This window comes from Neopsephotus bourkii, unplaced genomic scaffold, assembly GCF_033783945.1.
Source record: "Neopsephotus bourkii isolate Nb327-2 ecotype Australia unplaced genomic scaffold, CSIRO-AGI_Nbou_v1 NB_962, whole genome shotgun sequence".
Classification (NCBI taxonomy): Eukaryota; Metazoa; Chordata; class Aves; order Psittaciformes; family Psittacidae; genus Neopsephotus; species Neopsephotus bourkii.
In genome coordinates, this window is record NW_026901456.1 from 7,491,502 (window position 1) to 7,517,123 (window position 25,622).

General features: G+C 39.6%; 1 protein-coding gene across 2 annotated transcripts in view; it reads left to right on the top strand.

Annotated features, from left to right (window-relative positions):
* Positions 1-25,116, top strand: part of BACE2 (beta-secretase 2) — a 44,424-nt gene extending 19,308 nt beyond the window's left edge. The window contains exons 2-9 of one of the 2 annotated variants that reach the window (XM_061359183.1): positions 2,761-2,849; positions 7,032-7,248; positions 8,825-8,953; positions 10,166-10,300; positions 13,366-13,467; positions 16,992-17,141; positions 18,270-18,438; positions 24,403-25,116. In XM_061359183.1, coding sequence (XP_061215167.1) covers positions 2,761-2,849; positions 7,032-7,248; positions 8,825-8,953; positions 10,166-10,300; positions 13,366-13,467; positions 16,992-17,141; positions 18,270-18,438; positions 24,403-24,656 — 1,245 coding nt within the window. In that variant the 3' untranslated portion in view covers positions 24,657-25,116. The remainder of the gene's footprint in view (positions 1-2,760; positions 2,850-7,031; positions 7,249-8,824; positions 8,954-10,165; positions 10,301-13,365; positions 13,468-16,991; positions 17,142-18,269; positions 18,439-24,402) is intronic. The other variant, XM_061359184.1, reaches the window with a different exon arrangement.
* The last annotated feature ends 506 nt before the right edge of the window (positions 25,117-25,622 follow it).

Sequence of the window (25,622 nt, forward strand, 5' to 3'; positions counted from 1 at the left end):
TGCAGTGTATTTGGCTTCATCTTTTGGGAGAGGGCAGTGCTGACCTCTGGAGATGGGGCAGGATGGGAAGCCCTAGACTATAGCTCCTTTGGTTGCTACCTTGTGACTGACCAGAGCTTCCCTTAGGTTCTCCCAACAGCACTATTAAACCTCCAGCAGGCAGTATGGAACAAAGTAGGCTCCAACGGTGACAGCATGAAAGTGATTCTCAGTGACTTGTGAAGACACTAAAGAAAATAGCCAGGAGAGAAAGAGAACTCAGTAAGTTATACCCATTCCAAAATGAGCTGCTAATCACTGGTGCTATTGTGAGGATTACAATAAATCAGTGTCTGCCCTGGCCGCCTGCATCTCATTATGCAAACATGCAGATAGAGAATGTCAACCTCAATAGCGATCTGTCATGTGAATGCTGCTGTGTCCGAGTGGGCTGGCACTTTCATGGTCAGCCAGCTTTGTATTTTTTTTTTATTTTTTTTTTTCTGTGGGGAATATCTATTTTCTTTTGGAAATGTCGATTTGCTTGGTCCTGTGGGTAGTAAATTTGCCCTTTCCTTCAGTGATTTGTGGATTCTGTGATGATAACATTGTGTTTAAGGTGTGGGGGTAAAATATCTTTAATGTATGTCATATTTAGTGACTGGGGGGTTGCCTGGGGTTTGGGTTTGGTTTTTGTTTGTGGGTTTTTTCCAAGTCCTCCCCCGTGTATGGTGTCATGCATATTACTGAAGCTAAAGCAACACCTACATGTATTTATGCAGCTGATGTATAGTGCCCATTACTCAAGCATCATGGATTGCCTCAGAAAGGCTAATTAATTTAAGCCCTGCAGCACCCCTCTGAGGCAACTTTTGTTGGTCCTGATAGATGCACACATCGTAGCTGCTCTTTGTTATTTATTTTTAATATGATTTCTGTCCCAGAGGGGAGGGGAAATGAATAGTTCTTACCTCATTAGGTAGCTGAAAAAATGTTAGGCTTTTGATATCACCAAAGTAAAGTATGTAGCAAACTTTGGATTTTACTGCAAGCCATGCCTCAGAGGTTCTTATTTTCTTTTAAAGCCTCAGATCCTGGAGCCAGGTGAACCTGTAGATGTCCTGTTGTCTGTAAACGTCCGTGTCTACCTCACGTGGTTCCAAAATAAGTTTTAATGTATTGTCTCAGCTTAATGTAAAATCTGGGATGCAGTGAAGCACTTGACTAAGGTTGTGAGTTTGTTCCCTTTTAGTCTTTAAATCTTTGCATGATTAGAACTGGGAATACCTATGACAGTGTTCATGCAGTTCAGAAGAGAGTGCCACAGATTACTTACTAGTTGTTTTTCTGTTCATGCTTTAATTCAAGAGCTTCCCATACTGTATTAACTAGGTAAAACAAGAGTAAGCATCTCCTTTCTCTCCCTCCATGAGCAAACCAAAAGTGTTTTTTAACATTGACTCATACCTTTTTTTTGTTTATGCTTGGTCTTAAACTTATTAAGAAGAATTCAGCCTATCTTCTCCAAATGCTTGATCATCCTTTGTCCTTTCTGAGCTCAGCTCAACTTCCTTGTCAAAACTAAATTCATGTCCCTTATCATTCTCTCTTACCCTTCCCATATCCATTTTCAGTGCTAGATCCGGGGTAACAGGTGTCCCTTACTGCCTAGGGCATAATTTCACAATCGTTTCAAGCCAATCTGAGACCATACTGCCACCAAAGGAGGCAGTCACCCTTCTAGTATCTCACTATCTGTTCCTACCATTTCTTCTCAAGTAGCTGATATAGCAGATCACTTTTTTTTTTTTGGTAGCTGTATGTGAGGAACCAGATTTGATTGCTTCACAGCTCCATGGGCACAAATGCTCATGCCAAGAAGCTCTGGGAAGCATCCAGCCAAGAAAAGGGAAAAAGTGTAACCACTGCTTCTGGTATCAGTATAGACTCTGACTGACATAAATTATCATTTAGTGACACTACATTTAATGTAGTTCAAGGTCTCACTGAAAGAAGTGATCCTGCATCCAGCCACTCGCTCCTGTGCTGTTACCTTCTGCTTTAGTACAAGCTGTCATGCAGTTGTGGTGAACCATCCTGGTTATCTGAGCCAAATGGGGAAAGGAGGTGTCTTGTTTTGTCTGTGTGGTTTTGCTAGGCCATTTTTTGGTCTAAGTTGTCATCCTACTTAACCAAACAAGTGGCGTGATCTAAGACTGAAAGTACTTTCAATCAATGCTTTTCACAGTGTTTATAAATCTGCCATCCTCCTATTTAAAGGCAGCAAAGGCTGTAGTAGGTTGCTGCCGCTGAGGACGAAGTGGGCATCGTTCCCATGCTTTGTGTTTCTGCTTATTTCTGCTCAGACTAGCATTCTGCCCCTACCTTGAAACCTCATAAACTCTAAGGCAAACAGTGCTTGAAACAGTACTCAGTTCAGCCTGTGTCCCAGATGAGCCAGATTGCCGAGACACATGGGTTGGGCCAAAAAGAAATTGGAGATGGTTGTGAATTTATCTGCTGTGCAAATATGGGCTCAGTGAGTTATCCCTCTTCTAGGAACAAGACTATTTTAAAGCATTTGAGCATGATCAGCTGTTTTGAAGGGGCTGCAGCAGCCTATCTTTCCTAAAAGCGACACTTTGTATTTATTTTCAGAACAACTTTCGCCATAATTTTAAAGCTAAAGGTAGTTTAGATAAAAACTCTAATGATTTTGTTTGTGTGTTTGTTTGTTTGTTTAGTTGAATGTAAAAACCACCTTATCTTCTATTTTGGCAGTTAAATATTCTGGTTGACACTGGGAGCAGTAATTTTGCTGTAGCAGGCGTCCCTGATCCTGATGTCACCTCCTACTTCAATACTGAGCTGTAAGTACCTGTTCTGCATGCAGTGAGGGGTTAGGATGTCTCTTAGATCCTGGCTCCTCCATGTGATGCCGCAGTTTCTGGGGCTCCTGTGACATCCCGTGAGAGTGGGATGTTTGTAGCCTGAATGGGAAGATTGGCCTTGCCTGGGACAGAGTCAGGCTCCCCATGAACACGCCCACTGATAACCACATAACTGAGCGCTGAGTGCAGAGCTGATTAGAGCTGGAGAAAAAGGAAGAAGGTAACAGGGTAAAAATAGTTTGCAAAATCATATCAATTTCAGCAAATTTCTTACCCAAATAGTCTTGGGAGGAATTGAAAATTTAAATATACTTTCGCTTTGTTTAAAAGAACGCAAAAGGTAAAACACAGTAATTGTATCTGTCAGCTGACACTTCATCCAAATCCAAAATTTAGTAAAAAGTGGTAACTTACAAGATACAACTTGGTGGTTTTGGTGCTTGTTATGCACTAAATTTGCTGTGTTTAGCATGAGCTGACATTACTCACAGCCGAGTGCAGCTTTGTCTGAATCACTCTCCCTTCTTCCTTCCTTCCTTTCTGCCCTTCTTTAGTTTCCATTATTTCAGGTAAACTTCTGCAAAATACAGTTTCTATCTTTAGCTGAAGCATACAGATAAAAATACTTCGAGGACTGAGAGGCTGGAAAGTATCACCATTCTCCTTACCTCTTTGTGTATTTTAGCATAAGGTTTTGCACTTTTTTTTCTTTCCCAATGAGATACACTAGTAATGGAGAGAAAGTCACTATTTCCGTGATGTTTCCTAGAATAGCATTACCTGCTGCCACACACTCTGGTGTTAATGGAGGTATTTCACATTTCACTCTGATATGACACAGCACTGGAAAGTACAGAATTTTTACTAGAAAGCACTACTGCAGAGTTCTACATGCCAGATATCCCCTTTCATAGGTAGTGGCTAGAGGAAACTTAATTGCAAGGAATTAAGCCCACAAGCATTCATTCTCCCTTTTCTCTTAAATGGTGTTATTTTGTCTGGGAGGGCCAGGCCTCTCTCAAAAGAACTGTAAACTGTTAGAAACAGCGACGACAGCAGAGGTTCTGTGCTGAGAAAGGTTGTGAAATTGCTTGAAGGTTACAGTCTCTTATCAAGTGTTCTCAGCATACGCTGTGTTTTGAGAACTTTTACTATAAAGTTAATATTGCAACCTTGAAATTTAGGCCCTGAAGAGTTAAAGGGTGCTTTGTAAAATGATTCAAACTCAAGTCATTACATTTCAAAGCAATTGCAATAGCAATTTCTGGTTTGGTTTGGGTTGGGTTGATGAAGTACTGCAGTGTGCTCAGAATAAAGTGCAACCATTAACATGTTTGAACCTGGCTACTCCATTCTTCTCCCATGTTAAATACTTTAAATAGATTCAAATAAATGTCATCTGGGAAGGATCCTGCCCCCTCCCCCCCCCCCGAAATCAGACGTTTCAAAAATGTTGTTTGCAGGAAACCTCTGTAGGGTCAGCCACAGCAGAGTCCCGCCAAGTCCTGTAAATATTTAAGGGTGAAGAATCTGTGATCTTTCTGGGCAGAGCACTTCAGTGCTGTGCCACGCTGTCCTTTGGTGGAAGTATTTCCTGTTATCCAATCTGAACATCACAATGTAAGTCATGTGTTGCCCCTCGTGTTATTGTCTGGCACTGCAGAGAAAGGTTTGGCTGTGTCATCTTGGTAACTGCCTTTGAAGCTGCTGTAAACTGCTAAGAGAGGAGAGTTACCAGGCAGGACATGGAGAAGGGAGTAGTGTCACTACGGCATCGTAAACTAGGAGGCCTTTTTCTTTGCCTCTGGCTAAGATACCCACTATCCTGCTGGAGGAGTTGAATTTCTTATTTTTTCATTACAGTCAAAACGTCTCATTTGGAATTTTTTGTCCAGAATGTTTGTTTTAAAACACTTGTCCCATGAATTAGAACAAGTCTCTAGGTTTGACCTCTAAAGAAGTTTCCTTTTTTTATGTCAGTGAGGTGGAAAACTATGTGCTGATTGCAATGAAGATGATGGAGTAGGAAGTGTTTCTGCGGAACAGAATGTAATCTACTGACACAAGGATTATGTGATATCCCTTCTCACGTTAGGAATTTTGCGCTTTGAAGGAAGTAATAAGGCCTTCTTATCAATACAGGATTTGTGTGCTTTACAAATGAGATGAGTATCCTCATACCCATTTCTAAGGTGGGAAAGCTGAGGCACAGAAGTCGAGGAAGCAACTTGTCCTGCCTTTCCACCTGAAAGTTCAGCATCTGTGTTAGAAAAGAAACTCAGTGGTTCTGTGTCCTGGTCCACAGCTCAGTCCACCATCCTATTAAAATTTACAGAAGAAGAGCTATGTGTTGCTGCTGCTGCTAGTCATGCAGTGCCTGTATTTGCAGATTCTCTTTGCTTTGTTCTCCCAGCTCTCAATTTTCTCTCTATTTCAGGTGTTTCCTCTTCTGTTGCACAGCCAGACACTTTTCTACATGAAGAATCCTGAATTTCCCCTTCTTTTTCCTGCCCCTTCCCCCCTTTTTTCATGTCACTAATTATTCAGACTTCATTTTGATTTATCAAATCTACAGCCAGTAGCACAGTGGTGTTCTGAAGGCCCTGCCTGAGCAGAAATATACCTTTGTCTAAGTGTCAGACAAATGCAGATTTACACAGACACATAAAACAGCATTAGAAGACCACATACAGGTAGTAACAGTATTTCTGGAATTTGTGCTTTTAGCAATGTAATCTGTGAGGCCTATTATTTAATGTATTTCTGTTGTCTTGGATGTTACAAACTACTGAGCCCTGAAGACCCTTGAAGGGTTAGATGTTGGGAGCATCAAAAACTGCTTAGGGTATATCCTGGCCTCTTACTACTCCCTCCCTCCCTTAGCTAAGAGAAGGATCAGTTGCATGGGCCATACAGCAAATTGTGCCTTGAGATGAAGTGTCTGCTTGAATGGATGGGGGCTGTCTGCATTGCCATCTAAGGATTGTTCCCCATAACAGACAATATCACACCACCTTCACTCTGGTGAGCTCAGATGCAGGGGGCTCTGAAGACACTTAATACGGCTGTTTCTGTCAGAGCCGGTTAGATAAAGCTCGGTTGATAAAAATTCCCACACTTGATGAACCACCTGCAGTTTCTGTTGCTTTACAAACATGTAAAGGTGGTGCTATGAAATTATTTTACACTTGACTTCCTTTTTTTTTCTAATTTACTTTAAAAAAAGTTGTCAAGTTAAAAGTCTGTCCAGATGAACCGAGAATGGTCATTCATCTCTTCAGAAAGGGAGGCTGTAGGCTGAGGAGTGGGACCAAACTAAATTGTGAGGGATCTAGAACACCTGCAGCTCTTGAGCAGTGTTGTAGGTGGAGGAAGATTATTATATTTATACTACAGTATTTTTAAATGACATATCTATTGAGGTTTTTTCCTAATGTTTTTGTTAAGCCTTCTCAACAGGATTCTTTTCCTTTCTTTGCTTCCCATACTTAACTGCTCCTTTGCCCTGGTCTGAAAGGAACTCCTTCCTTTCCTGCTCCAAGTCAGTAAATCATTTGTTAATAATATCCAAGTCTACCTACTTCCTGATAGATAGGCCAAACTGCAGATGTAGAAAATCTGCGTCTTACTGCTGATACTCACAATAATATTCCAATTTATCCAAAATTGATTTTTAAATAATATTAATGAGGTATTATTCTACAGCTATTCAGGTAGCTTGGCATTTCAATTTTAGATTTTAATTCAGAAGCTTTTAATTTGCTAGCACCACTTAATACATTCTGTCTCCAATTAAAGAGTATTGCTCCTATTGTGATGGACCAGTGTGAGTCAGGGACATACTGCATAGGGTAGCATAATAATACCATGTTTGTTGCATTAGGTAGCATAATACCTTAGTTGTTTTTTTTTAAAGAAAAGAAAAAGACACACACTGTGAAGATTTGAGTCATCGATAGCTTCAGAATAAAAAGAGGGCCTCAAGACTTTTTTCTTTCTCCTTTTTACTTGTACAGTGCATACCCCTTCTTCTGTGAGTATATGTGATTGACTTTGCAGACTTCATTTTTTTTCTGCTCTCTGGGAAAAACTGAGATTGAATATACTCTCTTGCATTGTAAATGAACAGCTCATGCATAAGTGTATCTTTTCCTTTTAAAGGTCAAGTACTTACAAATCTCAAGGGATTGATGTCACAGTTAAGTACAGTCAAGGAAGCTGGACTGGAGTGCTGGGTACAGATGTCATTACTATCCCAAAAGGAATCTATGGCAGCTACACCATCAACATTGCTACCATTCTTGAATCGGAGAACTTTTTCTTGCCAGGCGTTAAATGGCACGGGATTCTTGGTCTTGCCTACGATGCCTTAGCCAAGGTAAATTACCCTTTCCCCAGCTATTGTCTTTTACAATGACAGTAAATAGAAATCTAGCTATTAAAATAAATTGAGCAGATGATTTGTCAGCATTAGACTCCTCCCTTCCAGCCACTCTTTTGTATGGATCCTTTGTGTTTGTTCCAGAAGGAATAAAGTGGGAAGTGATGGTCCCGTGTGAGGATTTTGGCTTTTGTGGTAATGAAGGCTCCGATTTCAGGTCCTGTGGAATGAATAAGTTTTTACAGAGCTTTTAGTACCAGACTATGGGAGTAATGGCTGCAGGCATGTGTTTGAAGGGTGTATATTAGGGCTCTGATGACCTCTCTCAAGACCTGTCAGTGCACTGATGAACTTACTTGGCAGAGCACTTGGCAGTTCTTTCTTAGGCATTCTCCATTCACGAAGTAAAAGCTGAGATGGAAGACATATATATGGATAATTTCAGAACAAATATCTATGGTGTTTTCATGAAGCACACCCTGTTCTCAAGGAGACTGGAAATACAGGTAGAAGTTTAAAACCTAAAATTTATAGTCTTAACACTTATTACCTTGTAATCTAAAACTGAAAATGTGATTGAAATACTATGTTGTCATAGTTTTCAACCCATGCATAACTCTCTGAGAAATTCACTAACTGAGATATACCCAGTTAGAATAAATAATTCAATACTGTCCACCGACTATGCAATTAAAATGCTTTATTCAAGAGGTATGTAATCACGGTATTGACTTATGCCATATTGCTGTCATACACTGTCAACATACAGACAAAGAAGAGCTGCTTCTCAAACTCAGGTTTGGGTAAATAGTGCATTCAGGGCATTTATTTTTCCCTTCTTCCAAAGACTTAAGTGTTGTTGGCTTCTGAGGCTGCTCTGTGCTTTTCGCAGTAAAAGCACTTGGAACGTCTCAAGCTAGCCAGGATCTCTGCCTATCATGAGATGTACCTACGTGGAAGTCAGGATTATAATGAAACTGCAGTGCTCTAGTAACTACAAAGGAAAGCGTGACATGAAACATAGGAAAGAATCTATTGTCCAGTAATCAGTTGAAGTGAGTGTGCTTGGGTATAAAGCTCTTTAAAATAAAGAAGAGGAAGAAAGGGTCATTTAATTCAAAGTTCATTAGAATTAAACTATGCTTAAAAACTGAAAATACACACTTTAAAATTCTGCCCTTTAACTGTGGAAAGGTGTGAAGGGCAAGCTACATTTGACTGTTCTAATAACCCAAAGCCTTTTCCAAACAGAAAGCATCAGTGAGTTTCTGCCTGAAACTGAAACTAGTATGTGAGTTTGAAAACTGCAATTGAAAAATACTCATGTGTGTCAGAGATTTCTATGACAGTGGTCAAGAGTAAAAATGTTTTTAAAAACAACAGAAACAGAAAAATGACAGATGTTGGGGTTTTAATGACTTGTTATATCTAGAATTTTCATCACCTGGTTGTCAGGAATTCAATTTACTTGAGAAAAGTGGTCTTGTTTGAATGATTTGCTTATTTCTGCAAAGAAACTTTTTAATTAATACTTCTCCAATTCTTTTCTGTTTTGTTTTTCAACACCTTCAAGCCTTCAAGTTCTGTGGAGACATTCTTTGATTCTCTTGTGAGGCAGGCAAAGATCCCCAACATTTTCTCCTTGCAGATGTGTGGTGCTGGACTGCCTGTTTCTGGAAGTGGTACCAACGGAGGTAGTCTTGTGGGTATCTGTCAATCTGAGAGGGAAGATGTATCTTTGTTAATCTCTCTCCCTCTTTTCTATGGCTATCCTCCTTCCAAATTTAGTTTTTAAACATAAAATACTTTAGGTTTTTTTTAAGGAAAAGTTAAACATTTAAGCAAAACTCAAGTGTTAGTTTTCATTCTCCATTCTTATTTACTTTTTCAAGTTTGAGTAAACTTCTGCATTTCAAGGTAAATCTTAATAAAGAAAATCGTAAATGTTATGGTGCTTCCTAAGGGCAGATTCTGCTGTCATTTGCAAACTGAGTAGTCCCTTACTCAGCTGCTCAGCTTGTTCAGTCTTACCAAAATGCTGCAGTACTTTTTTTACATGATGTGAAAAGGGGGAGAGGAGTCAAGGCTCTTTTCCATTTTTGTAGACAGCATGTTAAAGCAAAAAATCTGAAGACCAGATTTTCTACTTACTGTGATTCTGGAAAGTCTTTCCATCAGTTTTAGTAGGACTGAGAATTGGCCATTATTTTCTGGAATAGAGATTTGAATGACTGTTCCCAAATTATGCTCAAAAAAGCATATCAGCACGAGTTGCTCACAAATAGCTATTTTGTAGTGAATCCATACACAGTAAATGTTAACAAACATGAGCTAGATGAAACCCAAGAGAGAACTGGCTTATGTTAGTTCAGTTCAAAATCTGATGGTCTGGTATGTTTCCAGTCAGTTTCAGTGTACGTTTTGATGGAAGCTAACAGTGACAGCAGTGATAGGATGGTCATATTCCATTTTGGTTGTGTGTAAGAAAAATGATATGTTCTTGAACAGTGTTAAGGTTTTTCTGATCTGATAAAGTGAATTTATGATGTGCAAGTTTAATATTCTGTCCCATTTTTATACATTGGCTAGATTAAACCACTGAAGATACTGTTTCAATTTCAAACAATGGAACTTTCATAATAGGATCAGTGTTAGCTTGTAGATGAATGCTGGTAATTTCACCCAATGTAGGAATTCTTTTTGAAGCACAATCTAAGTAATGTCTAGATGTTTCATACCGGTTTATTGTTGACAAATAATTTGTCAGTAAAATCCTTACAAATGGTACTAAGTTAAAATTTTGATGCCCTGTGTATCACAGTTAAATATTCTGCTTTTTTTTTGGTGTGTGCTTACTCCAAATCTAAACATCCAGGATTTTAAAGCATGGGAATTCCTTTCTCCATTCCCTCAGGTTCTGGGTGGAATTGAACCAAGTCTGTACAAGGGAGATATTTGGTACACACCAATCAAAGAGGAGTGGTATTACCAGGTTGAAATTCTCAAACTGGACGTTGGAGGACAGAACCTTGAACTGGACTGTAGAGAGGTATTTGCAGCTATGTGTTTCTGTCTAAGAAAAACACTTAATTGATCAGTTTTGACTTTGCAAGCAGGTGTGTATTGCAGTCTCCTCTGAGAATGAAGGCTGCGTGGTAACTTTGAAAAGAAATGAACAAGCCATGTGAAATGCAGGGTGTACATCAAGCATGCTAAAATTGATTCAAAGAGGACTTTAAAGCCATTAGTGGTATTCTCAGTAAACTAAGAACTAAGTTACAGTTGTTAAGTGAACAGTCCACTGAAAAGAAGGCTGCTGTGGCTTGGAAGGGCTCAGCCTCCTGGCTAGTTTCAGTTGAAACAGAGGTGTCTTAACACTGAAGATGGTGCATTAATTCCAGCAGACGCAGGCTTTAAACAGCTACTGTGTACGGTTTTCTGTTACACAGCAAAATAAGCCAAAGGGTTTTAAAGCAATTCTGGTCAAATAAAGAAAAGGAAAGATTTTTGGATTGACTCCTGTAGAGATGTCTAAGCATGTAATTCACAGTGGCAGTGGACAGGTGTCAACCTGGGATACTTCCCAAAGGATGTCATTCTATGCCTCCTTTTTTTATTTTTGTAATCCACTTTTTATCGCTTCAGCCTTTCCAGGTATTATTCCTGATGGACATGTTTTCTGGTTTTTTTAGGAATAATGTTCTGCTATCTCTGGATTAGCCTAATGAGACTGTGTTGTTGCAATTTTTATTCCAAAGCTGTTTCTTTTTCTTTTTTTTTTTCTGAAGGATATGTGCATATGTGTGTGTTTTATTTCTTTCTTACTGTTGCTCATTGCTATTCACGCTCTGATTTCAGTTCTGTAATTTTCATGTCCTGTTTTCATTAAACATTTTAATTTTATCTTGGGCTTCTTCTCTTAGTTGGAAATCATTGGGATATGATAATTCTAAAGTTTTTATAGTTCATATAAATTCATGATAAAAACCTTATGTGTGCATAACTATTTCCATACAAAATACAAAACTCGTATTGCCATATAAATTATTTAAAATGAGTCATACTGTCTTTCAACTTAATAAAGCAAAACAAGGTCTATTTAAATGCCTCTATAAGGGAAAGCAAAACCACTGGTCCGCTAACATAAATGTTTATGTTTGCTTTTCTTTCTTACCTTACAAAAGAGACAGTATGTTTTTGAAGAGGAGCCCTTGTACTAATGGTTTAATACATGCTGTTTCCAGAAAACAACTTGCTTAAAAATCTAGGGGTGTTACAAAAATTTCCTGTTATTGTTGCTCTTTTCTAAGCCAAGGTTTGCTTTCACATTGTTTGTATTAGCACAGTATGCTAATCACCGGTACAGAAGGCATCATTGCTTTCTTGACCAAAGGAGGTCTTCCTGTACAAATTTAGAGGAAGAACAGTGAATTAGAGCTAGTACAATTAACGTTTGGCTAGTTAGGGGCTTGCAAAGGATGCATAATTCACTGTATAGGATGATGAACTGTATGCCCTCTCTCCTTTTAGTTGTTTTCTAGGAAATGGAACATTTCTTTTAACCATCATCAGAGACTACTCCTTTCCTTGCCAGGGAAAAGTAGTCCCCTCACTTCAATACTGGGAATCTGTCCAGTATTACACTGCACATGTGGCCTTGAGCCTTGCAGACCAGGACTGAGAGAAGTACTGAGCTGCCAGCAGTGCAGGCTGCAGAGTGCCCTGTTAAGCATTAACCAGGAAGACTAAGAAGGCAAGTTGCTGCCTACTGCAAGTATGCTGTACACAGCATGAAAATCCAGGTGCTTAGTCCCTGTCCAAGCAATCATGCTGCTCCAGGCATTTTGCATGGGTTTATGTTAGTGGTGACCCTCTTGGCTGGGCCTTCTACCTACTTTTTTTCCAGGGATGGCTTTCCAGGACGGTGGCAATTGCGTATTTGCAGTACAAATCTGTTAAACTAGACTTCACAGAGCATTGATACTTCTCTTCACTCTTTAGAAGTATTTCTGTGTATTCTAAATGGTTTCCTGTTTGCTTTTCTTTCAGCTCTGCTTGGCAGCCTAAAGCAGCTCTTTTTAAGCTAGTTACTTTTTTGTTTGGTGGGTTTTATTTTCATCACTGTGCTAAAGATATTCTGTATGACTTGATAACATCTAAACCAAAGTATTTTAAATTTGCTTGCTGTTTAACTTCTTCCTAAAAAGCCTATGCTGTATATTATTCTCTGTCTTATGATTATGCCATAAATATGTCACTGCTCAGTAACATTGATCTTACTGCCTAAGCTGGCAACAAAAGTAGTTAATTCATGCAGCTGTCACTGCTACTTGCTTCCCCTCCTCCCCCAGTTAATCATAGTTTTTAAGGAGTTAATGAAAAAGATATATACCTTTAAAAATGTTTATTCTTTGTTTGATGTATCTGAAATTAGCTGAAATATCCTTATCTGAGGGTTTGGGTTTTAGTAATGAAATGTTTGCTTAGGGGTTTTAGTGCAAATTTTGAGGCAGACAGATTGAAATTTCAAGGGGGTTTTATACATGTTTTTTGGCATTTGTACTCTTGAGCCAGTACCAAGTGTGACTTGTAGTGAGGTATAATGCTCCCTGAGTATTCTTGGATTACATGTACCAGCCATTAAAAGTAAGTTGCTGCATTGTGTTTAAACTAGAGTGAGTTGTTTCCATTATAGCAGAGACCTTGATTCAGGGCTTGGGACATAACTTGTAAGCTACATCAGCATATTTAGCATCTGTCTGTACTGACCATGAGAGTTCTTCTGCCCCAAAGCATGTGGGAGTACTCACAGCTCTGACAGGGGCTGGGGTTTACTTCTTTTTACAGTGGTTTGGCTATTTGTGCTGGCTATGGTAACACACGGTAGTTTCCCGAGTGGTGCAGTCTTGTGTCTAGGCTGACTGTATCCTGCTTTTGCTCTCAAACTTCATTCGAATTTAAGCTATCAAGTAGAGAGAGCTGCCGACAGGTATGACACGTGGCTTTGGGAAGACAGCTATCAAAAAGGAACAGCTTTGTCATTGTTATGAAACAGTGGAATCTGCATTACACAGCTACAGTGTGTAACTTCTTTAATTTTTTCACCCTCCCTAGTACAATGCTGATAAAGCGATAGTAGACAGTGGAACCACGCTCCTCCGTCTGCCCCAGAAAGTCTTCAGTGCAGTTGTGCAAGCGATAGCTCGCACATCTCTGGTAAGCTAATGTCATTCAATCTGCTCAAAATGTTAAATTCCTACTGAATTATCACATCTTTGAAAGGAGTGTCATCTTTGCTATCTACCTTGTAAGTGATACAGTTTTAACCTGGGGGGAGCAGAATCTTTCCTCATCTACTTCTGTTAATAAGTGAGGAGTAACTGATAGTCTTAGGAAATGGAAAAGACAATGGAAATGCGAAGATGTAAAGGGAGAAGGGAGAAGGAAAAAGGGGGGTGCAAGTACAAAACAGAATTATGTGTATGGCAATGCATCAGAAATAGTGCAAAGATGGAATATTTTGTTCTAAGCATTTTAGAAACATGGGCATAATACCCGTTGCTCTGATTCAAAGGATAAAGAGTGCAAAAATCAGTCCTTTCACTCAAAATGGAGTGTTTATAAAGTGGAAGAACCTGCTATTGCAAGCAGTTTCTTTCCAAGTATAATGCCTATTGTTGTATAGAATGGATGCCATTCATTAGGATTATTCACATCAAGAAAACTGCTTTTGACCTTCATTACTGAATTATTTATGTTTAAAGGCGTCTTTCTTTGGAAATAGAGTGGGCTTTAGAAGTAGGGCATGGAAATGGTGGATTTCTGTGAGTGTAGAGTAACCAAAGCAGCATTTTCTGGTTAATAAAAACTATTCATAACTTTGGGTTGAATACAGTGAATAGCGCCAAGAAGGTTAAAGATGAAGAATAAAACCCAGATATTTCAGTGTGAACAGTTTAAACATTTTTGTCATGGATTCACAATCAGGCAGTAGTACTTGTTGCAAATCACAGGAAATACAGTAACTGAACTATTGGCTGGTTGCCCAAAAGACAGAATATTTGCCAGTATGCTGATAATTCAAGATTTAGATCCTTTTCCTACCTGATTGAGAGCAGAGATTTAGCATGAAGTGTTCTTCACTGCCTTCAGGTGTACAGTATCAAATATAAATGTACTAGTTACCTCATGTAGCTCAGCTTCCCTAGTTGAAAAGCTTTCTGTTTGCAAAGCACTTACGTATTGACTGGAACTATTTCAGTCAATGAGGGGGGGAATTGTAAGAAGCCTACCCAAGATCTCTTGTAATGGCATCTTGTGGTAGGGCATCCTCCTGTGAAGTGGATCACAGTGGTCCACACTGCTCTCTGGTCTTGGTCAGGACATTTGAACTAAGACCTTCCACATGACAAGTAAATAGTCAACTGATCAATAAAGTATTAGAGGGAAACCACTCACTTGTTCTGCTTGACAGTTTCTGGTCGTTCTATTAAAAATACATAAACTAGCTCTTCTTTTTAGGGTTTCTTTTTAATCTGAAGGACCTTGCTGCTGTACCCATTTCCCTACACACACACACAAAAAAAACCCAGCTTTCACAGCTCTGAACAAAGGAGATAATCTATTAAATAAGAAAGCAGTTACAAGATGTAAGGATCAGATTCCAGCTGTGTAGGACCAATGTCAAGAAAATAGGTATTTTCAGTAATTGTACCATAATATCACAACTGTACTTTTAGCACTTTGTGTTTCTGTCAGGCTATGTACCACTGAAACATAAAATCATCTGCTGTAGTCAGACATACTTCTCTGACCGCAGGTGAACTAGGTTAACAAGTTCCTGCTCCTAGCAGCTTGCTATGAGCTTCCCAGCAAGATGTTATTGCCCCCTCAGGTATATTGGGATAACTGCATGCGAAGCGTTCCTCTACCCAACTCCATTAAAATCCAAGGGTGTGAGCTTTATGCTCTTCAGTGGTGCAGATACTTTTTTAAACCTTACTTATTTGGACTGACATATTTTAGGGAGAAGCTGTAGATGCAGCTTGATATCGGCAAGTCTGAAGGGTGGTAGTTTGGTTACGTGGGCAGAGGTGAGCCACAGAGGGGTGGCATTTACTGCACCTCACTGAGCTGAAGTCAAAACAGCATGTCTGTTCATACAGAGTGAAACTTAGCATGTAATATAAAGTTAATAACTTGAAGAAAGGAAGGCTCAAATAAACCTAAAAACTTTATTTTAATAATCTTTTAGGTGTCATACTGCCAAATCCCCCCAATGCATTTCTTCAGCTTACAGAAGTAAGGCAAAGAAATGCAATGTAATAAACAGTCTTCCTGGGAAATGAAAGAGCACTTAACACAGAGCACTTTATGGGCTTGGTCTGTCCAGTGTGGGTGCTAACGTGCAGTTTCTTCAGATCACAAGCTCTGCTTTCCAAGAGAAAATGAAGAGAGAAGAACTGTATTTTCAGCAGGTGTGGCCTTGGATTTATCTGTGAGGGGCAGAGCATTCTGTCCTGTGCCAAGAGATGTACTTAAGCACACACTGAGAGCTAAGGGTAAACCCAGTCTTTATTGTGAGGGTAAGTCTCACTGTGTGCTTTCATGAATGTATGCTTTCTGGACCAAAACCAAGAAATAAGCACCTGGAAGTACTAAGAGCCTAATATTGTGCAAATATTTCATTAGCAGGTATGTGGGGTGGGGTGAATACTTGTGACCTGTTAAAATGCCATATAACTAACGTATGAGCTGGTGTTTACATGATAATCAGTATCACAGTTAAATACAAATGAGGGGAACGGAGAGGATGGATTGTATCTTTCTCCTTTCCCAAAGGGGAGGCTTTGGCTGTGCAACATCAGAACAAGATACTGCCTTGGGTGTTCCTTCATGTGGGAATGAGAACCAGCACAAAGTAATGCACTTAAATAAGGCAGGTTTTTCATCTGATCTGGCAGCAGATCAGCTTCAGGGAGCAGGAACATCAGGCAAGATGTTTGTCTTAGGCAAACAAGCTCTGTAGGGGTTTGCTTTTTGCTTTATTAGTGACGTATTATATAATATATTAAGAACTACTGTTAGTCTTAAGAGCATGTCAAGTTGTATTGACAGTGAGTGGCAGGGCAGCAAAAGACAGAGGGATGTGTTTCTTTCCACTGACTGTAGCAGACCTTGATTCCTCTAGATGCCAGGAGATTCTGGCTTAGCCCTTGGCTTCAAAACCCTAATGCTGAGTAAGAAGCTGTAGGTCTATGAGGAAGTGAGATGACTCCATTACATATTCATGGCTTTTGTATTTTGGTTTGTGTTTCTAAAAAATGTCTGCTGCTTCAAAACATTGGCGTTTGTTCAGAGCTCTTCAGAGAAGAGGTAGATGGGTAGTAAGAGCCTCTTGATGCTTTTCCTCTCTGGTCCTGATTTCTCAGGGAGGTTCTACATGTCCATTGCAGAAGTGGAAGTAGTGAGACACAAATGGGGAGGGAAGGAAGAGCTAAACTTACTTTGCCTCTTCCACCTTCTTCCAAATCACAATGGGCTGTGATACACCTTGATTTGTGTGTTGGGTTTTTGCTTTGATCCTTTAAGAAAAAGCTCCTTTTAAGACTTGTGTGCATGCTTTAGTTTCTCCATGGGAATTGAAGAAGTATCGAGCAGGGGTAGGTACCATTTACAAAAATCTTATCAAAATGTCTGTAATCTGTATGCATTTTTTTTATATATATTTTTTTTAATAGATACAAGAATTCTCTTCTGGTTTCTGGACTGGTTCACAGCTTGCATGCTGGGATAAAACTGAAAGACCCTGGTCCTTGTTTCCCAAACTCTCTATATATCTAAGGGATGAAAACTCCAGTAGGTCGTTTCGGATCTCTATCCTACCACAGGTCTCAACATTCTTTGTTTATTCATTTATGCATTTATTTTTACTGTTATAAAGCACATCCTCTTAAAAAAACAGGAGCTACTTTTAGCCATAATAGAGAACTGTCTTATTGCGTGCAAGGGAAATCTTTTAAAATGACATTTTAAAAATCAGATTGTAAACAGGGAAGATATTTGTCAAGCCTAAAACAAAAAAGGAAAACAGTTTCCCAGTGAGTGCACAGTCCATGTAGTTGGGAATGATTTTTTCAAATTGTCAGGAAAAATAGTTCTTGTTTTGTTTTCATGAGCTTTAACCATATTAAATGTGAGTACAGAATGTGTGTGTTTTGCTTTGATCTCATTTTGGGAAGCAAATTGATCTGGTTTCTGTGGCATTCATGTGATGTCTTCACCATTTTCTGTAACTTGGTTTGCTTACCTTTTATTAATATTCCATTCCAGCTTTTAGAAAAAAAAATGCCACTTTTTCCTTTCTGGCTTCCACTCCTGGTATAGGCTGCAATACAAGCTAGTATCCTCTAACATTGCTAATACAGTCTTTTACCTCAGGGGATGGTCAGGAGCAGAGGGGAGAATGAACCTATTAATTAAGTGTATTTTTAACTTGAAATATAGTAAAACCTTATGATAAGCTTTTTCTGTATTGATCATGTAGCTTGGCAATCTTTCATCTTCCCTGAGGGCAGAAGGGGTAAAATGTGACTTGAATTTATGAATCTGGAGCCTTGAAGCTGACACTGAATGCTTTCTGAATCACTTCCATCCTGATAATCTTTTAAATAATAGAATTATTCTCTAATTTGAGTTCATATGCCAAATTTTTTTTCAGCTATCCTTCCCTTGTGGAAAATACAGTAAAAAGTGGCTCTCGTGAATTTGCTGTTGACCTTCACATAGTGACCGACTGTGTTCAAATTTAACCTTGGAATCTGAGAGCTTTACATCTCTACCTGCATGTAAGCTCTGACCAGTTTTAAATCATGTACAGAAATCTGCTTGCCCCAATTCATTCTCTATTTCCAGTGGAGTTTGAGTGCTTGAATATCAAAATCAAGAAGTCTGAACTTCTAAGTACTGTGTGGTGTTGCTTCTTACACTCTGTCATCTTTATTTTATTTTTTTAATAGCTTTATATTCAACCTATCCTTGGAATAGGAGAGACTTTACAGTGCTACCGATTTGGCATCTCTTCCTCCACAAATGCTCTAGTTATTGGTGCTACAGTCATGGAAGGCTTCTATGTAATATTTGACAGAGCCCAGAGGAGAGTGGGCTTTGCAGTGAGTCCATGTGCAGGTAAGAGAAATACAGTTCAGGACTTGGTGGGTGAGGAAACACCTGGTCTCTCAGAGAAAACCTTGACACTTATCTGATGGGGAAAAGCGTGATTACTCATGATGTGTGAAGGGTGTATTTTTGAGCAATCCCAAGTTATTCACATTCCAAGGGGAGAAAAAAAAAAGAAAAAGCTGCACACAAGTCTTTTGGCATAAGGTAAATCAGCCTCAGCTCTATGTATCGTAGGTGCATTATTCCCTCTGAGAGATCTTTCTGAGACATCTGCCTCTGTGTGCAGTTTCCCCAAGAGTCACATGAGACAAGTTCCTCTTTTTAATGCAGCTTCAGTATTGTGTAGTTCCTGTTCTAATCTGCAGATAAATTAATACTTCAACTTACTTTTGGAATGTGTATTAAAGTACCTTACTCGCACTTTTCTTTTAGTGTAAACTGTGCCCTTTCAGCCTCTCTTTCTTTCAGTAAGAAAGAGCTAAGATGAAAATGGGACTCGGGTAAAGACTTGTGGTGTTTGTGTTGGTTCTAAACAAATAGGTTTCTCAGTGTAAGTAGAAAGTCATTGATTTTTTAATTATCTGCTGAGGAAACGTGAAAAAGCTCTTTTTTATTATTATTATTATTTTAAAGTGCTGGTCAGTTTGCCTTTTCATGATTTCTTTTATCTCATCAAGTATAGTTAAAAACAGAAGTTTTGAGGTTTCCTCCCCTGTTGTTGAGACATTGCTTTGTCACCACAGGAAGATGCAAGTGGGAGAGGAGGGAAGGGACATAAACCTATACCCAAGTTTCTGTCCTAGACAGAAATGGTGACACATGGAAAACATTGTATCATCTGAGATTTTCATGAGAAAAGGACTACTGCTGACAGTGCTTCTTTAATCCCCAATATTTATGTTAGAGAGGGAAAGGGCAATAAGTAGTTGAGTGCTTAATGCAACACGGTAATTGGGAAAAAGAGGGAAGAGACTAGGTAGCTGAGTTGTAGCTCCAGGGCATTTTAAAAGCCTTTTTTTTTTTTTTTAATCTCTCCATTGTTAATGGGCTGAAAATTGTCATCTTTGAGCTTACTATGAAAGAAAATCTGGATATTGATGTGGACCTCTATGAGGTACCATGCAGTGATGAAAGACACATTCTGAACGTGTCTGGAAGGAAAGTGTAACTAGACAAATACTACAAACCAGGCTTTCCTGAGTTTCATTTTTCCTTATGCTTTCTAACTGCAATTTCAGCAGGCATAGAGCTGTCTCTTGTCCCTGTCACGCTGCAACCATTAATGGAGAGGGGAGGGGGCATTTTGACAGAACATACTGACCAACATCTAGTCAGCAGGGGCCACAAGTCAGCTGATACTCATAAGAACACTTTGACAGCAGATCTTTGTTAAGAGAAAGAGCTGGTGAACCATAATAACACCTTAATGTTAATATTGCTACACAGAAGTACAGAGTTTGGCCATTCCAAGTAGCTCTGTCAACCTTGTGTAAAGAGGAAGAACTGAGCTTGCTGAGTAGAAATGAAATCTGAATTCGCATGAGCTTGGACACATAATAATACCCAGCTGGTGCTAGAAGGCATTTCCTCCTTATTTCTTTGTCCATGTTTCATTCATATGTCTAACCTAGCATCATGGGAACTTAGCTTCTTGAGAAATCAGATGACACAAGCCACTGACTGAGACAAGATACACTGATTTGTCAGACTCCACTCATGGGGCAGATGACATTTTGCTGGATATGCCAATTGATTTGAACTCATTCCAACACAGCTTGTGATTTCCGTATTTAACACTGCTTTCATCAGAAAACCACAACTGTGAGTGGCGAGCAGTGTCTGCAGTGTGAGGGATTAAGCTGCCTACCTGGCTTCCTGTGGAGGCCAGCTATGTCCTTCATAGCAACTATATTAATGTGATTTATTTGGAGCTTTTTAGTCTGTTCGTGTACATAAATTAAATTGAATGACAGGTGGCATAAATTTTCAGAAATATTGAAATGTAGGAGACCATTTGGTGTGGCTTTGCAATGACCTATGTTTTCTTGTTTACAATACAGTGTTAAAGCTAAATTTAAGCCCATGTTTTTATAAGATGTTAAACAGGTATGTGGTGAATATAAAAATGAGGGGAACAGGACTAAAGGCTTTAACATCATTGAACTTTCTCTTGAGACTTGACTAGACATGAAAACTGGCTTATTCTGCAATATTTGCACTGTTTTCAGTCTCCAGGATGTACCAAGAGTTAGGAGAGTTAAATAGATTCCTGCAGGAAGCTATTCTGTTGTAGCAGGAAAAGAAATTTGCTTTTTCCTCAATATGGGAAGCCCTTGAAGACTTAATTCTGCCCATTACGAATTTCAAATTGTTTCAATCTGCCTGTTGATTATTTCAGGGATACCTTACTATTTCCAGGATGACTAAAAAAGGCTTGGATCAGATTCCTTCTTGAGACAATATGTTCAGATTAACTAAGTAGTATTGGTGAAGCGACCTAATGGTACCTTGGCATCAAGTCCAATTAGAGGTCTAGTATTTTTGTAGTAAGTGAGAAGATCCTAAGAGCAGCACTTAGATAGTTTTTAGGAAAGAAGTGCACCAAGCACTCTAATCTACATTAAACTGTGATGAGACAGAATGCACCCATATCTGCAGGCACTGAACTTGGGAGAATGGATGGCATGATGAATAGCAGAGCTTCAGTCCAGAAAGGCCTTGGTAACCTGGAGGACTAGGCAGCAGAAACCTCAAGTTTCAGTGAACAGAAGTGCAAAGGTTCTGCACCTCAAGAAGAAAACCAGCATTCATGGGTATAGTCTGGGAAGGGACTGGCTGAATAGCAGCCTTGCGGAAGATCGGCTAGGTATTATAGAGGGCCCTAAACTGAATGCAAGCCAAGACTGAGTGCAAGTGAAACTACATAACAAAGGGCAATACCCACCAGTTACATTCAGGAAGGCTCAAGATGGACATGAGGAATTTCTTCTTCATCAGGAAGGTGGCACAGCACTGAAACAGGCTGCCCAGGGGGATCAGTCATCTCTGTCCTCAGGGTTTTACCAGACCTGGCTAGATAAAGCTGCAAGTGACCTGATCTGTTGATGGTGACAGTCCTGCTTGGAGTAAGGAGTTGGACTAGGTGACCTTCAGGGGCCCCTTCCAAGCCACAATTTACAATTTTATGATAAATTTGATCTAACTTCAGGTTTGCTTCCTTTCCAAACCACCGAAGATGATGAGTGTGTTAAAATTCTACACAAGTGTCATAAACCAGCATTTTCCAGAGGTGCCATTTTTGTCCTGTAATTATCAATAATGAAAATCTCATTTATTTGACATCAAGAATTTATTGTAGGTAGCTACCAGATACTCTTTAAAAATATGCCAAAATACCCTAATTCATCTAATGTGTAAATAAGCTACAGGTGTGTGACTGTTAGTTTATGTTAAGGGCTTGTTTGAACAATTTAGGCAAATTTCTTCTCTTTTGATTTCCTCTCACTTTCACTGGGGGTGGAAGATAGTGACGAAAAACTTTTGGGTTTGGAGGGAAGAAAGCAGAGGCTGTGCTGCTATCAAGCATTCTCAAAATGTAGTTTAAAATGTTCGCCACTATGGCAACAGTTTTGTATTGCCTTTTTTAATAGGAGTAATTGTTGCACTCAAACCAAATAATGAGTAATTAGGGACTGTATATTTTCAACGCTGACTCCAACATGGAAAATTATGCTGCTTTTTTCACTTCTTCAAAACACTAAATTCCTAGGTAGTAGTACTTATACCTTGCATTTCAAATTAGTATTATATGGTTTTTAGCTTAGTTTTGCTGCAGAACTTCGTAAAGACAGATTAAGTGGTGCAAGGGGGTGAGATGTCCAGAAAAAACAATTACATGGTAGACAAATTGCAGTAGTGGGACTGAACAAAACTGATTTCTGCCACAGACCTCCTAGGTAGTCTGTCCACTGCTGTGCAGCTCCCTTACCATATCTGTGTAACAGCCATGTCTCAGCAAAGATATGCTGACAGTATAAGGTACATGGGCCAGTTTATTGCCATCTGATGAGCTGAGGTACTACATGTTTGATATTCACCAGTGTTATTACGATGGTTGTGCGTGCAGTCATAGCTTTCACCCTTTTCACTCCATCAGCTTACTGCTGCTAAAGGAGTCTTCCTACGCTTGCAGCTGGAGAAGGGGTTGGTTCAGTTGTGGGATTCTACAGAAAATTCCCCATTTGGGCATTTGTTTGCTATGAAATGTTGGTTTTATATCTAGTCAGTGTGTTGCCCTGACTGTCCTTGCAGCCAAACAGTTACTAGCACCAGCACAAAAGAGTCACTGAGGGACAAAACTGAGGGCAAGCAGGACTCTCTTTCAGCAGCAGCCTGCAATTAACTTGAATTAAGTCTCTTAATTTTAATGAGACTTAAAGCTTAAATTAATGTGAGGTGTTAGGAGGCCAGAGACTGAATACCAGCTAAAATCTCTCCCAGTGAATTGCCAATAGAGCAGCCCACCTATTCTGCATTTGTTTCTCCACAAAAAATCTTAAAGACCACCTTCCTGCTTTTCCAAAATACAGATTTCCCTCTTCCTTCCAAAGGGTAGTTTATGCTAAACTCTTCAAACATGCTTTCAGGAGTCACATCTAAGATATGTGTAAATAAGAAACACTGTTTTCAGCAGGCAGGATTGCTTAGAATTTGGCAAGAATTTGTCTGCGTATAAAACAAATAAGAAGTGAAGTAGGAAGGTTAAAACTGAGGCCTTTATAAGAAATACGCAAATGTGCCTTGAAGTATCTGACCAGAGAAGTGAATTACAACTGTTTGGAAGGCTGGTTAAAATACACAGATAGTACTAACCTCAGACTCCTGGTTGCCCCAGGCAAACTAAAAGGTATCCATCCTTCCCTGGCCACACACCTGCAGATATAAAATGCTTAAATTTTTGTTGCCCTAGGCAACTCAGTTGCTGTGCCTTTACAATACGGGTAGCCCTGTCCACAACTCGGGTGAACTTTGCTGCTCTTGCCATGGTTACTGTGACAACCATGAGCAGCATAACTCTTTTTAGCAGATACTGGTTTAACAAGTAGGGGATTGTGATGGCAAGGAAACAAGTCACACAGTCTCTGTTGTTACCAAGATGGATGGCTGTTCAAGAACAGAGCTGCCAAGGCACCCCTTCATGCTTTTTGCCTTACCTTTGTCATCTCCATTTTTCGAGCTGCTTTGTTGGCTTCTCCCTCTCTGCCCAACAGCGCTGCTCTTTCATGTCCCAGCTTCTCAGTCCTGACACTGACCTTTTTCTCCAGTGTTCCCCTTTTCTGGACTGCCTTCATCCGGCTCTTCTGCCTCACTTCCTCTTCCATCTGAATTTTCACCTCCACTCACAAGAGTACCTATGCTGTTTTCCACCCTGCACCTTGTGTTTAGGATACAGTCCTTTAAGGTATCTGTGAAGCTAATGAACCTGCATGCTGCTCCCTACGACCCTGGTAGATAGGAAACCCAGAAGATATAAGAATCATCTGAGGTACTCTTCCAGTTGTTTCAAATGTTGGAAATAAAGTTAAACTGCCCAGGACCTGACCTACTCCAGTGTAGATGTTGTACGGTTTTTAAGCTTTGTTAAATTGACATTTCTGAACGGTTAGTCCAGAGACGAAAGGTGATTCAGTGGCTTGGGCTTTAACTTTGTCTGCAAGAGATCTGATTTAGCTGTCTGTTCTCTCATTGACGGTCTGGGTAGATGTGGGAGTGTCATGGTTTCCTTATGCTTCAGATTCCCATTTTATAACATGGGCTACTATCATTTTTATTGCAATCAGAAATATAAGAAAACTTGAGATGTATGATAATGGAGGGAGAGAGAGACACAGGTATTTAGGCTAGATCTCTTGTTATTTGCTTTTAAATGGTGTCTGTAAAGTTCATGTTTTCCTTTTTGTAATTTCTCAGAAGTTGATGGCTCACCAGTATCTGAGATTGAAGGCCCTTTCACAACAGCAGATGTTGCAAGCAACTGTGTTTCGAGCGTTTCTTTCCATGAACCAGTGTTGTGGATTGCTTCCTATGCTCTGATGAGCCTGTGTGGAATTATCCTCCTTATATTGATCATCCTGCTGCTTATTCCACCACGGTGCCAGCATCGCTACACTGACAATGACGTGGTCAATGACGAATCCTCCTTAGTGCGTCATCGATGGAAATGAGAGCTTGATCGTCAAATCTGGGACTTAAACAGAATGAAAAACAAAGTACTTTGCCAAGGGGAAGAAGCCAATGCCTCAGTCCTTTCTACGTTCATTGCAAATTGCTGTTGAAATCCAGCCAAATATCCTGCTTTATAACTTTTTAAACTTTATTTTCTAACACTGATTCTGAACCAAAGCACTGTTAACCACCGCTTAAGTGCTACGGTACCGGATTTGCTACTGCAGTAAAATGAGCCTTAGTGCTCGCAATAGTACCTTCTTTTTTTTTTAAAAAAAAAAAAAAAAGGAGAGAGAAAAACCCCCCACCATGCTGTTCTTCCACTGTCCAGCCCTCTCACAAAAAAAGAGCTGTCAGTATTTTCTAACTAATCAAGCCCTGACTGTAGAAAAAGAGAAAAAACTTAATAATCTTTCTTATTAATTGCATTAAATGAATACTGCTTTATGTTTACATGAATTCATTTTGAAACTGTGCTTATGGTGCGGGGGAGGGAGAAAGGCCAGACTTAAGCAGCAGAGAAAAGCAAATGAGGTCAGGAAGAAATGTTGGTCTGTGGGTTTTTTTCCTCAAGATCACTGCTGCCACTTGAGAGGGTCGCCTTCCTGAGTGTCATTACAAAATAGTTTGAGGAGGTGAAAACTGGGGAACAAACCTGTTCAGCCTTAGTGTAAAACAAGACTACCTCTCTTAATTCACAAGGATGATACCACTGGTAAGCCTGTGGCTTAGAACTGGTCTTGTAGCACAAGATGCTCCATACAACCAAATGCAACTCCTCAGCTTTGAAGTAATGTATTTTATAAAAATTAACACTTCATTACTTTCCACTTTGGTGCACAAAAGAAAAGCCTCTCAGTTTTTCCCCTGAAGTGGGGTTTTGTGGGGTTGGTTGGGTTTTTTAGAATTAAGGACGACTGATACTTAGAAAAGGCTGGTCTTCATATGTATTGGACAGATGATAA